This window comes from Stegostoma tigrinum, chromosome 16, assembly GCF_030684315.1.
Source record: "Stegostoma tigrinum isolate sSteTig4 chromosome 16, sSteTig4.hap1, whole genome shotgun sequence".
NCBI classification, from domain to species: Eukaryota; Metazoa; Chordata; class Chondrichthyes; order Orectolobiformes; family Stegostomatidae; genus Stegostoma; species Stegostoma tigrinum.
The window spans coordinates 39,616,810-39,632,064 of NC_081369.1; the positions used below are offsets into that span (position 1 = coordinate 39,616,810).

The window sequence follows — 15,255 nt, forward strand, 5'->3', positions numbered from 1 at the left end:
GCACCTAGGAAGAGAAAGCTGAATTAACATTTCCAGTCCAGTGACTGTTCTTCAGAAAATGAGTTTCTTCATTGTAATTCTTTCATGCGGTCAGTGGGGCTCCATATTCAAATAGCCTCCAAATGCTGCTCACATTGTAGCTGCCAGTTTTTTTTATGTCACTGTTAATTAGACAGGGAGCTGGAACTGAATGTTTTTCATAATATATTTTTAAACCTTCAGGTATCTGACCTGAAAGCATGCCTCTCTCTTTTAACTCAACTTAAAACCAAGACCCTGTCCATGTTTAATATTCAAACACAATCCACCAAGTCGAAGGCAAGTACTGCAGATGGAATTTCCAAACGTGATCTTTGCTAGGGCTGTTCTTGGCTTTCTTTGTTTTAACATTATCCTATTTTATCATAGGATGCAGGCATTGTTGGCTGGACTAGCTTTAATTGCCTATCTTTAGTTATCCTTGTTGAGCAGCCTTTTTGAATTGTTGCTGTCCATTTGGTTTAGATACACTGCCCAAGCCACTGGGGAGGGAGTTCCATGATTTTGACCAAGTGATGCTGAAGGAACAGTGATATATTTTGAGCTCCAGATGGTGAGTGACGTGTAGAGCTGCTTGCAGGTGGTGATTTTCCTTTTCCCCTCCCATATCAGCTGCCCTTTGCCTTCTAGATGATGTGTGTTTGGAATGTGCTGTCTAAGGCACCTGATGAATTTCTAGTGCATCTTGTAGATTGATGCTCAGCAGCAGTGTGTACAGTGATGGGAGGAAGTAAATGTTTGTGATGTGCCAATCAAGCAGGCAGCTCTGTCCTGGATGGTGGTGACATACTTGAATATTGTTGGAGTTGCTTTCGTTCAAGAAAGTGGGAAATATTCCACCACACTCAAGAGACTTGTAGTTCGTAGATGCTGGGCAGGTAGATCAGTAGGTGAGGATTCAGTAGGTGAACAGGATTCCGAGCTTACTGTTATAGCTGCAGTATTTATAAACCTCCTCATGTTCGGTTTCAGGTCAAAAGTAATCCTAACAATGTTGACAGTAGATGGTTCTGTGATTGTGATGCCATTGGATATCCGACGGGATGTTGTTAGATTTTTCTCATTAGATTATCAATTTCCGGCACTTGAGTGGCATGAATGTTACTTGCCACTTGGTCAGCCCAAACCTGGATATTTGAGTCTTGATACTTTTGAAAATGGACTACTTCTGTATCTGAGGAGTCAAGAATGCTGCTAAATATTATCCAGGTCAGTGAATATCTGTACTACTGATCTTACAAAGGGAAGATTGTTGAACCTGCTTAAGATGGTTGGGTTTAGGACTCTCTGGAACACCTACAGTGATGGCTTGGAGCTAAGATGCCTGACTTCCAATAATCTTCCTTTTTGTGAGATAAGATTCCAATCAGTAAAGAGATTTTTTTTTTCTTCTTCCCCACCCCCAACACCAATATCGCCACCTCTTTCACTTTCAGGCAGCCATCGTCTGCTACAAATTTTAGAGGACCTCCAACTCTATTTCTGAAGAATACACTAGTACTTTGGCGTCCCCTAAATAATAATGCCCAGTGTTGGCTGTTTTTTCTTACATCCGCGCACACCCCAGTAAGTTAGTTTTTATTTTTAAGCTAACTCTAAACATTTCATGGCCCACCTCCTGGGGTAGGTAGGACTTGACACTACTGCTGTGTATTACAAAACATTTATACAGAACTGTTGTGATTTTTAATCAAACTGTTCAAACATGTAATAACACACACTTTCAGAGCTGGTTTGACTTGATCCTAAGCTCAGAGGTAGGGACACCACCACATTGCTACAACAGCTTGACACATCTCTGCATTCACATGCAACTACAGGCAAGCGGATCTTTTGTTCATCAACCTGTTGAAGTATTATGAGTAAGTGGGACTTGAATCTCTGCCATCTGGGTCCAGAGGTGGAGACACTACCACTTCACCTTTGCACAATTGCATGCCACCTTCTTTCTGGGCCACTCTCTCACTAAGCTAATTACATTTTCCATCTGGATGAAAGCAGGTAACCCTCATTAATACCATCTGTGCCTCATGCCATTGAAATCCTCAACATATTTTTTTTGTCCTACACAACATTATTTTAGTTTCAAACATGGTTCTTTTATAACCTTTCTTTGTCTACCTTTCCTTGCTGCCCTGAATCTGTCTGTAGTCCACAATCTATGTAAACATGGAGAAAAGCTGTAATTTAAAATCTATCAATTATCTTGCTCATCGTTATATCTCTAACCATCTGTAGCCAAATACAAGATCATCAGGCATAAGTGTTGCCTCTGCCCTATTTTTGTCATTTTCTTTCCTTTTCAATTGTAGAAAGAACATTATAATGCCGAAAAAAAGACTTGTTTCCTGTATAAATGAGAAATCAATTTTAGATTTGTTTTCCTCCTCCAGGGTTGGAGATGTGTGACCCACCACATCGACTGATGATTACAGTAATTGCTGGAGCTTTTACAGTGGCTGGGGAGATGTTGCTGCCAGGATTAGTTGAGTTATGCAGAGATTGGAGAATTTTGCAGGCTGTTGTCACTGGCCCCTTCATATTACTACTCATTTATTGGTGGTGAGTGTTGCAACAGTAAGTCATTACCTAAATGAATTAGATAACTATCTATAATCCTGCTAAATGCAAAATATTTTTCACTGCCCCTTCAAAAATTGTCAAAAAATACGTATTTTTACATTGGCATTCTCTCATATTATGTGCATGAATCAAGTGGACAGCTTCTGTAAGTATAAAAACTACTTTTGTTTCTGGAGCTGAAAGTGACTTTTAAAAGCATTTTTTCATCTATTAAGATAGATAAAACTTCCTAACTGCCAAATTTCTTTCTTGAATTTAAATGTTGTCACGTGCTAATACTCTTTCAATTTAAACGGTCCTGTGTTTTCTAAGCTTTCTTGAAGTCATGCATTCAACAACAGGCGTCCTTAATGTTGAAAACTATCTAATGCTTCAGATCAATGGAACAAAGTATGAACGTGATCAAAAAAGGGGGTTTAATGAATCTTAGAATGTTGAACATTACAGTGCATTACAGGCCCTTCGGCCCTCTATGTTGCGCTGACCTGTGAAACCAATCTGAAGCCCATCTAAACTTCACTATTCCATTATCATCCATTTGTTTATCCAATGACCGTTTAAATGCCCTTAAAGTTGATGAGTTTACTACTGTTGCTGGCAGGGCATTCCATGCCCTTAAGAATTAAGGATGAAATCCATTGAGACCTGGGTGCTTGTCAGCCCCAGTTCAAATAAGTTATTCAATATCGCTTCTGTGGTACATTTTCTGCTTCCCTCCATCATTTCCATCCCCCAATTTACAGCTGTTTGAGTTGCTACTTGTGTCCTGTAAGGTAAAGACTAATACAAAATATCTGTTCAATTTATCTGCCATCTTGTTGTCTTTCATTATTGATTCTGCAGTTAAATTTTCTACAGCATCAACACAAACTGTTAACTTGTCTTTTTAAAATAGTTATAGTAACCCTACATTTTTCTTCTCTGGCTCACTTTCTTTCATATTCTAAAACTTCCCTCCTCACTAAGCTGCCAGCCATTCCTTACCTTTTTAAAAAAAATTTCCTGCCGAAGCTTCTAACCTGCCATTTGTCCGTACGTAAGTATATGCTTTTTAAGTCAGATACAATAAGCAAACCTTCTGATTAACTACAGATGACAGGTCTGTCTCTAGGAATTTGCCCACAAATGCACCACAAATTGCCTATCCTTCAACAAAATTTTCCAATTCACATGAACCAGCACTGCTTTCATGCCCTTATTTTTCAAGTTTAAAAAGATCTTATCAGACCCATTCCTTCGTTTTCAAACTGATGTAAGATTCAGATACACACCACTCTGTTACCTAGGGATACCTTTACTACAAGGTCGTTAATTATTCAAAAGCAGCTGTAGTATAAGCTGCTCTGTGGTTGGCACCAGAACATGCTTTTCTAAGAAACTATCCTGAAACATTCAATGGGGATTCCTCATCTTTACTTGCTTTGCACATCTTTCTTTTTTCCAGTCCAAATGTAGATTAAAATCTCCCATGATTGTTCAGAGATAGTACAAACTGCTGAACCTGGATTCGGAGATAATTAAAGGACATTTAACAGTGGTGAAAGGTTTAAGAATAAATAGTAACAAGAAAAGACCGTATAGCCTGTCAAACCCGCTCTGTCACTCAATATGATAACATGGTCTTATGGAACAACAGCAACCCTGACTTGAGAACACCAAATTGAGTTTACAAGGCTTGCATCCTCATCCACGAAGTGAGACATGGTTATGATGCCTTTGAACGGAGTAAGGGCTTCTGCCTTCATTGTCCCAAACATATCCTTGGCATCTCTTGGCAGATGAAGGTGCTAATTTCATTAGCGTGCACTCCTTGCTCAATGCCACCTGCTAGGCTGGCTACATTCATCAGATGGATGATTGTCCTCTACTGTTTCTGGACAGTGAACTGACCAGTGAATCTCAACTTCCTGACGTACGTACTTCCATGCCTGCAAAACACATGAAAATGCCTAATAGCTGAGAGATGGTCACTAACAGCCATGACTTGTGGCAGCTAGCTGGCTGGCTGTGTTTGCTTGTTTCTGCTTGCCTCTTCCAAACAAAGAGCTTAATGGCTGAGAAAAGAGGCAGGAGAAAATGAAGGCCAGTGAATCTACCCCTGTTGTCCCTGTAGCAAATATGGAAGGGACTGCTATGCTACAGTGAGATTCCTGAGGTTAATGTGGGGTTCATGTCAGCCAATGCTTGAGTTCACCCCCATGCTGTATGTCATCATCTTATGAAGTGGAAGGCTTGTCGCCAAGTAATGCAATAAGTTGTTGATTTGACAGACAAACATTTGCAGGATACTCGTGCAGAGAAATTGGCTCATTTTCATGGCTAGCATTTATTGCCCTTGAATATCTGGTGACCTGCTTCATTGAACTGCATCAGCTTGTGTGCTGTTGTCATACACAATAGGGAGTTTGAGGATTTTGGCTTGTGACTGTAGGAACAGCAATTTTATAGTTCCATGTCTGAATGGTATGAGTTGGAGGGGGCACAATTGTGTTCCTAGGCACCTGGTGCCTTTAATCTACTAGTTGGGACAGGTCATTTTGTTTGGAAGATACCAATAAATAAACCTTGGAGAATTTTTGCAATATTTCTGTAGCTATGATTTGCTGTTGGTGGATGTGCTGCTGAACAAGGGGCTGCTTTATCTTGATAATATCAGGTCTTTTATACTGTTGGAACTGTACTCATTCAAGGAAATGGAGAATATTTTACTTGTGCTTTGGAAAGTTGGGGTATGGTGGGATATTTTGATTTTAATTTTTTTAATAATTGCAGAATCCCCAGCTTCTGATCTGCTCTTGTATCTCTGAAATTTTGCCACTGATAGTAATATCCTCTGAAATGTTGATAGAAGAGTTCTGTGATTGTCCTACTGTTGAATGTGATGAGAAAATGCTTATCGCCTTGCACATGTATAAGATCAGTCTAAACATTAATCCTGTCCAAGTTTTATGTGCAGATGCAATTTGCCTCATCTGAGGAGTTGAGAATGGAAATAAATACTTAGTGAACAAAAAGGTGATTTGATGAACAGGTAAAGGCCATTGAGGCTAGGACTTGTAATGATGTCCTGGCACCATGATCATTGGCTTCTAGTAGTCAAAATCACTATTATTTGTTATCAATGACACCCGTGACCCGTACCAGTTGTCAACTATGCACCCCTTTCACCGGGTTTCTACTTAGCTCCATTTCACGCTGGCTGTTTGTCACATGATCATGGCTGTTTGTCACATGATCAAATATTGTCTTGATGTCAAAGACAAAATATCCTTTTTAAAGTCCCTCTTGAATCCAGCTTGTCTATAATGTGTGGCTCAAGGCTGTGACCAGTTCAAAAGCAAAGTAATCATCTCAGTCCAATATGATGGATGCAGCTTGATGACATTGCCTTCCTCCACTTCACGGATTGCGTGCAGACTAGGGTGGTAAATGGTCAATCGTATTTTTTTTGTCTGGGCAGGGCATATGTTAAGCAATTTTATACGTGGCTGGATTGATACCAGTACTAAAGTTGTACTGGAACACGTTGTTTAGAAGTGCAGCTTATTTTCAAGAATATTTCTTTGAACACTTAAGCGTGGGTTATTGTTGGAATTGTAGTCTTTGCTGAATCCAATATGCTGTGACGTTTCTTGAAATTACGTGGAGAGCGACAAATTAACAACATCGGTGATGGAGATCCTAGGAGAAAATTGTGATAATCATAGGTGTGGTGTCTTTTGTACTGTGGTTGTGCTTTGCCATCAGAAGTTGGGAATGTTTGGTGCATCTCTTCCTCGAATTGAGTTGTGACTCTGGTGATAATCAAACAACTAATACGACAATCTTTGTGGCTTTTATCCGATCCACTGCTTGTGTGATCACAAAGACCAGGTCACATCATATTGTTTCTGGTGTTTTTAATAAATGTTTGAACCTGTTTTGCAGCTTCATCAGATTAAGTCTCTTTATTCTCAGCATGCCGGCAGTAGCACTATACAGACCTATTGTATGTGCTTTGATATTAGAGACTGGCCCTGACTTGATGGAGTAGTAGAGGGAGAAATGTCCTGGGCCATGAGTTTTCAGATTCTGAAGGAAGCTGAAATTCGTGTCTGAATGCATATTATGGATGCCTGCAGGAGTAAACAATTTCCTGTCTCTATACTCAGATGTCTAGAGGTTAAAAGGTAACTCGCTAATGCTTTTTGATTGGAGTATGTTAAACAACAGTTTGCAAGGAAATATGATGCTATGGGTAATGATTTTGTAGTAGTCACTGAAAGAATATGCACTGTAGATAAAGAGAAACATGTAATCGTACTGTACATGGATTTTCGGAAGTCATTTGATGACCAGGTACCGTGTATTAGGTTATTGGGCAGTATAGGAAGTAGTATAGTAGCATGGCTACCACTGGTGTTACTGGCCAGGTTAGAATTTGTTGCCCATCTCTAATTTCCCTCAAAAGCAGTGGTGAGCTGCGGTCTTCAACTGTCATAATCCTTGGTGGACAGACACCCAGCATGCTGTTAGGAATGGAATCGCAGGATTTTGACGCGTCAGTAGTGAAGAGATGTCGTAAACAGTGCGGTATATTGTGCAATTATCAGTGAACACCTCTCCCTCTAAGTGTTGTGGAGGGAAGGTAATTGCTGAAGCAGCTGAAGATGGTTGGGTCTAGGACACTTCCTTGAAGAACTACTGCAGTGATATCCTGGGGCAGAGATGATTAATCTTCAACTGCACTCATCTCACTTTACTTTAGATATGGCTCCAACTAGTGGAGAGTTTTCCTCCTGATACCCACATTGACTTCAGCTTTGCTAAACTCCTTCATACCAAACTCTGCCAAATGCTGCCTTTGATATCGAGAGCAGTCGTACACCTTGTCTCTGGAGATCAGCAGCTCTTTTTTTCAGTCTGTATTTGGATAAGGATTTGGGTCAGGAGCTGATCATCCTAGTGCATCGTAGGTTGAGTGTCTATGAGCATATTATTCCTTTTGCTAGTGCCACTTGCTCAATGGATGACTGCTTTCATCACCTTGATTGAGAGTAGACTGAAGTCAGTAATTAATCGTTTGAATTGGTTTAGGCCTGCTTTTTTGTGGGCAGGATGTACTTGGACAATTTTCAACCTTTTTTTGTCTTTTGCAATAATGTGCTGGGCTTCCCCCTGCTGCCCCAGTCTTTTGAGATGGAGTTATTTGTGGAGCTGCCACCTGCTCTTGGTTACTTATTTGCACACCACCATTCACTGGATATGACACGCTACTGAAGTTGGGTCTGATTTCTTGGTTGTGATTATTGTTTAGCCCTGTCTGTTACATTTTTTTCTTTCTGGCATGTAAGTAGCTCTGTAATATAACTTTTAAAAAACAAAAAACGTGGTGTGGTTCCTGGCTTGCCAACCTGCACTCTACATTGAACCAGAGATGACATCTTCGCTAGATGGTTGGGGGTGGCAGGAATGAATATGCCAAGCCATAACATTACACATTGTCATTGAATGCAGGTCTACTGCTGATATCCATAAGGCTCTGTAGGATAACCAGTATTGAGTGCTGGATCAGTTCCAAGTCTGCATGGTGGTGTGGAAGACAATAACACAGTACAACAGAGGATCTGTGAAGAGTGGATTAATCTCCACAATGACTCTGTGGTGGTCAGTCCTACTGATGTCTACAAACAAATCTCTGTTGTAGATAAGGTCAACTAGATTCTTGTCTCATTTGTTCCCTCACCAGCTGTTGCAAACTCAATGTAGCATCTATGACTTTTTAGAACTGTCATCCTCATTTAGTATGGATACCACTGATCCAATCTTGATTGTGATTTGAAGCCCCATCCAGAGTACATTCTGGGCCCTTACCAATCTCCACGCTTCCTTAAGATGGTGTTCATCATGGGAGAGGTATTGATTTGTCCACTAAAATAAAAGTTTCCTTGCTCGTGTGTGACCTGACCTCATGAAACACGATGGGCTCTGGAATTAATCCGGACGAGCCAGGGCAAGTTCTTCCTAACTATAAATTACTGTGTCACCACCCCAACTTTTGTACGATTTCTGTCAATGACTTGGCTTGGAGCAGGTGGTGACGATGTTGTCTATAGTAACTTTTTTTGTTTTAAATGGAGAGGCGAAGGCAAACTTGAAAGCATTTACAGGTATGGATATAAAGGACTCTTTGTTTCCTGACCCTACCCCATCTCACCCCTTCTCAAAGTCGGTAGCTAAAACTTTTAATCTTTTTAAAAGGGGAAAAAAAACATAAGATGGTGATATGGTTCCTACCTTTTCAGTACCAACTTATCATTAAAAGTGCCGCAATTAATTTGTCATGTCTTGGAATATTGTTCAAAGTATTAGCTGAGATTTTCCCCTCATCCAAATGACTAGGCAGAAATGGTGGCAATTATTTTATTCTAATGGTGGGGAGGTGGGGGAGAAAAACACCATAGTTTGCTGAAATGGGACTAACTATATTATGTGGCTCTATTACCAACTGTTAAATTTTCTTTGAAAAATGAGCATAAAGTTTAAAGAAGCCCTCAACTAATTTCTGCACTGTTTCAAGCAGATATTGCGCCTTTACAATCACTAGACTAATTTGATACTTTAGTAAGAATTCACATCTTTCATTGACTTAAATGGAACTTTTTAAACTAGTAAATGCCACACATCAAAATTGTTGGGGAAGAATGTTAAATGTCATGGTAACAACCTAACACACTGTTGGATTGGCCTCTGAAATGCCATATCTGCCTGGACGGATCAATACGACAGACCTGTAGCAGTTTTACTTACTAATCCCCTCTTAAATGAAGAACTGAAGTCTCCCTTGTTAGGGTCTGAGTCATTTCTCCAATTTACTCAATGGCATGAGGGTGCCCAGACACAGCTGAAAATGAAGCTCTTTCACATTCTCTTCCCAAACAATAAGGTGCTTAGTATGTTTTGCAAATGTAGATATTTTAATAGGTTCTTCTTCTAATCGCTTGAATTTTTTCTCTATGCGATAAACTTTGGGTTTTTTTAATGGACTGATATCCTAATTATGAAACTAAAACATTTTTTGAACAAATTACAGCATTCCAGCCTTATTCCCAGAGTCTCCACGCTGGCTTCTTGCGACCAGACAGATTGAGATGTGTAAGCACATTATGCGAGGTATTGCAGCTAGTAATGGTGTCAATGTGGATGATGATTTATACACCCCAAACAATGTATTTACTGGTACGTGATACACTGTGAATGAGCAATGAAAAAGCAGTTGAACTTATCAGTGTGTTTTTAATGAGCAAAGCACACAACAAGTTCATCAGGCCTGCTTCTTTATCTAAATTTCATATGATTTCATCATGAATAAGCTTTCTTTACCCAAGCCCTCTTCCCTATCACTATCCTAGTTCCACAATATGAACTTAAGCTTACGCTTTCCACTCATGTTTGTCTTGTTGCACTCCTTCAAGCACATAGTTAGACCAGCGTAGTATTTGGCCGATTTTATTCCTGTAGCCTTCGTTCCTGTTTTTGATGTATGGAGTTTCTGAAATAAAGTAAGCTGATGGAAACAAATTGAATCTGTCAGAGCTGGGGAAGGACAAGGCTAATGAATATTTGAATATCCTTCCTTGGAACTGAAAAAAAATGTAATGTGTTTTGAATTTGCCTAAGTTGGATGACCACATGTGGAAGTAATGCCTTATTGTAAAGTATTGGGGAAGGTTTAAGCAACATTGGTTGCAAAATAAGAAGTCTTTCATTCTAAATATGTTATCCAGTCTTTTAAGTAGATATCTTTCAGTTATCAATATGCCTTTTAATGTTTTAGAGACCACTTACATTTCCCATCATATCTGCTGTCCTGCAACAATACAATTCTCATGAACCTCCCTTAATCACCTTTTATAGCTGTAAATTTGTAAACCAAAACCTAAAATGCATCTGTTGAGATAACAGCACATCCATTTCAGGAGAATAAGGATATCCTTGTTATGTTAATCTTCTTTCTAAGTGGAATATTCATAATTGGATTTATTATTCAAGAAGTTATGAATATTTTAAAAATAATGGTCTGTCTTTGCATGAATATCTATCTTCAGTGCATCAAGATGATTGAGAATTTTGCCTCCTTTTTTGTCTTCCCCACACCAACCACAGAGATGGATTTTGTATTTGGCAAGTTTACAGAGTCTCGTATTTATAGTTTCTGTGATATGGCCACTACTAAAGTCATTTGGAAGAACATCTTAATACTGGGGTTCACAACGTAAGTGAAGTCGTTTAGTAATATTCCTTTCACTGTTACCTACCCTTGATCCAGTTGTATTTCAAAAACGAGTTGAAATACTCCCCTGTTATCTTTAATGCACATCAAGCAAATCATGTCTCTGTTGTAGTATGACACTGACCTGCATTAATGTAGCACTTTCTTCATTAGGAATATTTTCCTAATAAGGTTAAAGTGAACTTGCCAGTGGAGAGCAGGTTATTTATTCACTAAATATCGCTGTCATTGTTAAAGACTGATATATGTATTGGGTATTCCTATCTCCCCAATATGACAAAGCATTACAAGACTATCTTAAAGGAAAATCTGTCAATAACATTGGACTAGTCACAAAGGCAAAACCAGGTACGGTGACTGTGTTTGTTTTCCATAGCTATTATTTTGAGACTATATCAAACTGTCAAATCTGATGGGCGTGAGATTGGACCGCTTGTGTTTTAGAGCGTGCAAGGGAACATTGCAGAATATCAATAAATTACAGAGAATGAGTGATAATTTAAAAGTTTGAGCACTACAGATTAACTTGCAGTGAAAGAGTAGGTTGAGGCAATCAACAGTCTCGGTCAAGCCCAATGTAGTGACTTTGACACTGAAGTTATTGTCATGAACTTGAATTTTTTGCATAATTATGTGGTTTTGGTCTTACTGGTTGGAAAAAATGTTCACAGCTTGTCTGCCATGTATTCCAGGTTGTGCTGCAAAGACAGTAACTGGTGGAAAGGGGTAATTAAAGAAGTAGACGGAGTATGTGTAGAGGGCAAACCCAAATTTTTGGACCATGTCATCAACAGGAAGCATGTGAATCAGAAAGGAAGCTAGGATCAATTATTCTGGAACTTGAACAGTAACAATGCAGGGCCTAAAAGAGAACCTGTTGCTGGAGGTTGTCTGGCTGTGAACAAATGGGGTAAAATCCAACCAAGAAAAGCGAGCCTTTCTGTAAGAAAGATACTGTGGAAGGTATGTGAAAAGCCACAGAAATATTGGGGTGTAGTGCATCATGATTATGGTTAGAGAAAATGTATGAATGGAGTTTGAACATTTCCTATGAACGCCAAATCACACTTTATCTTATGGAATTCACCCTTTCTCATGGTGGAAGGTTGGCTGTTATTAGGACTTGGTGATGCCATTGGACTGCAGTTTCTTTGATTGAGAGTTGTATGCATAAGTTCACCCACACCAAGTATATCTATCTTTTTCACAGTTTTTCCTTCATTCAGAGCTCACTTTTCTATTGTTAGCACCTGCTCTGGATCTGTGCATTGTATTTTCTACAACTCTGGGCTGGATCTTTAATTGTTTTGGCTAAGTGCTAATTATGTCATTTTTAAAATTTTTTTGACGAGTCCTCAAGAGGCCATACCATACTAAACTCGCCTAATTAACCTCCCAACCCAATCCTATGGCACCCTTCTCATCTGAGTCTACTTTCATCTTGCCATGCACATTTTTCAAAATAACTCTCCGTTCAACCAATCTCCAGAGAGCTTCCTGCCCAGTGGTCCCCGTTTTAGCACAGACCCACCCAAATCATTCAACTTTTCATTTGTCTTTAGCTCAGTCAGTGGTCATACTTGCTTGGCATAAGACACAGTGATGTTTCCCTCATCCTCCTAATTCCCCTTGGAAGTTTCATAAGTGATGGAATAAATTTGGCTAGTCTTTGCCTGATTTTTGAGGCATTGAGGTATCAATGATGCAGAATTTAGTGGCAAACACCAGTAATAAGGTGCAATTCATCTTTGAACAATTTTGAGCCTAAACACATTCACTCTCTATACTTTGCAAATGGGTAACAAAATAATTGCACATGAAACGTATGCCTTTTTAATGATGTCCACCCTGCCTTCTATGTTCCCCCTGTGGAGGCCATGATAAACCTCCCTTCCCTTAGCCTACTATCCTCTCCAATACTGTTCTGCATGTCTCATTATATTTTGCACAACAGCAACAATAACACAGAAGTTGCTGGAAAAGCTCAACAGGTCTGTGAAGGAGAAATCAGAGTTAATGTTTTGAGTCCAGTGACCCTTCCTTCCGCATCTGCAGTTTGTTTGGTTTTTATCCAATATATTTGGTTTGGGGGACTATTACAAAAGTCTTATGCTACTGTCTCTTGTATTAATAGTATTGTACATTACTTCTGTTTATTGCATTGCGTTACTTTGGTTCTTTTGATTTAACGTGAGGTTGACCTTTTTGTCTTGTGATTTTTGAACAATATTGACAATATTGATTTTGTTCTTTGGAAAAATAATTCTAATCAAATTTGACAACATTTTAGTATTCAAGTGTTCTGTCAACAAATCAGGTGGGGACTTCAGAAATGCCTTTACTCATAGAGTTTAAAATAAATAATTTGCTACCAAAAGGAGCACTTGAAGTGAATATCAAGGTGAAGATAGAAAAGTATATAAGGGTTAAGAGGAAAGAAGGATATCCTAGTGAGGTTAGATCGCAAGCATAGAAAAAACCTTGAATGGAGAATAAACTGCAGCATAAATCAGTTGGGCAGAGAACTGATCTCTGCTGAGGCCTCTAATTCTGTGTGATGGTTAATTGTAACAGTGAATCTTTACAGGTATTATTCTACAGATGTTGATGGTCTTTACTGATTTTTCTAGGCTCACAGCTCTGGAAGCAATTCTAAATAATAAAATATGACTTCTCCTACTTTTGCTCAAGGAGTAAAGATATAAACCTCATTGCACTTTTTTTTTCTTGCACCAGCATACTTGCACCGACATTTAAAGTTGACTGATTTTGAGCAAAATTAAAATGCTTATTTCCATTTTACCATGAAACCTATTGCATCTCCCTTCCTTCCTCCAAACTTTGATCTTGGTTTGTATTTGACATTTTTTGGTGCTTCCATCTAGAAGGGATAACTTTATTCATTTCATCTCAGGTTCATTGGCAATGGAATCCAGCATTGCTTTACCCAAACACTCACTGGCTATAGTTCCAGGTTCTACTTGAGCTATTTTGTCACAGCTACTGCTGAAGGTGTGGCTCTCCTTTTCCTATACTTCACTGTGAACAAGTTTGGTCGACGTGGTATTCTACTGCTGTCAACAATCATCACAGGCATGTCATCGCTGTTATTGCTTGCTCTCGCACAGTGTAAGTATAGATGGTCTCTACAATTTTTGCATAAGGACTTTCCAAACAGACATGGTGCTGGATTCTTTGTTTGAGATATCACAAGTGATATGTAGCTAGTAACCAAATTCATGAATGGCTGAAGACCGCACATTTCTATCTTGTGTAATAGCAAAATCACGCAAAAGTTGATAAGCACTCTAAATGTGAATAATCCTAAAATGTTACCCACACATTGAGAGGATTAAATAAATAGAAAATTAATTGGCAAACTGAAGTTTGTACCTAATCAGAGAGGAACCACATCTCCACTGGTAAAGTCCTACTTAGCATGAAGGAAAATGGTATTTGTTGGAGGCCATTAACTCTGCCCCAGGAAATCTGTCTACTTCAGAGAGTTCCAAATGCTCAGTCGTTTTCAGCTGTTACATCAACAATCTTTCCTCTAACAAGGTCAGAAGTGGAAATGTTCACTGATTGAAATGTTCACCATTTCTAAATCCATCAGATAACACAACAGTTCATGGAGCAAGAACTGGACACCATTCCCATGCCTGATAAATGGCAATGATGTTTTCTTGCCACCAGCTAATAAGAGTCTAACCACCCTTCCCTGACATGCAATGGCATAACAATTGCCAAATCCCTCACCAGCAATACTCTGGTTCATTACTGGCTGACTGGGAAGTTATTTTATTAATATGGTAATTAGCAAAGCATATTTAAAGTCTCTTATTCTGCATGTTGCATTCTGAAACTGGCTACTAATGATAAAGGCCCAACTTATTTCCATCACTTGGTTGACCAGGTGTCACTTCCACCCTTGCCACCTGCTTTTGCTGGGTCAATGTTTGTTGAATATTTGCATTAACTTTTTCTTTTCCACATGATGAACACCCCTCTGTGGCCATTGAGCTGGCTTAGAAGTTGAACCCAGAGCTTGTCAGATCCAGAGATGCTATTCATTGTGCCAAACGATATCCCACCTAGAAGCTAGGAGACAGGAATGTAGTTGAGTATGTTGTACTGTCTGTGTGAGTGCAGCAGAAAAGGCACAAATCAGTTGAGGTAAAGCATCTGCTTCATTTGCTTAACACCCTACTGGCCACATTAAGTATTTGTTCCCACTTCCATTGGCACACCATGGCTGCAAACCGTATCTGTTGTATGATGCACTATAGCAACTCAAAGTTCCATTAGTAGTACTTTCCAAAACTGTGATCCAGGCTAACTAAAACAACAAGGGTAGTAGG

General features: G+C 39.3%; 1 protein-coding gene across 1 annotated transcript in view; it reads left to right on the forward strand.

Moving 5' to 3' along the window:
* The window catches only part of slc22a31 (solute carrier family 22 member 31), a 58,697-nt gene that overhangs the window by 25,452 nt on the left and 17,990 nt on the right, over nucleotides 1-15,255 (forward strand). The window contains exons 4-7 of the mRNA XM_048546888.2: nucleotides 2,433-2,601; nucleotides 9,695-9,840; nucleotides 10,768-10,876; nucleotides 13,809-14,023. Of these exons, the coding sequence (XP_048402845.1) occupies nucleotides 2,433-2,601; nucleotides 9,695-9,840; nucleotides 10,768-10,876; nucleotides 13,809-14,023 (639 nt within the window). The remainder of the gene's footprint in view (nucleotides 1-2,432; nucleotides 2,602-9,694; nucleotides 9,841-10,767; nucleotides 10,877-13,808; nucleotides 14,024-15,255) is intronic.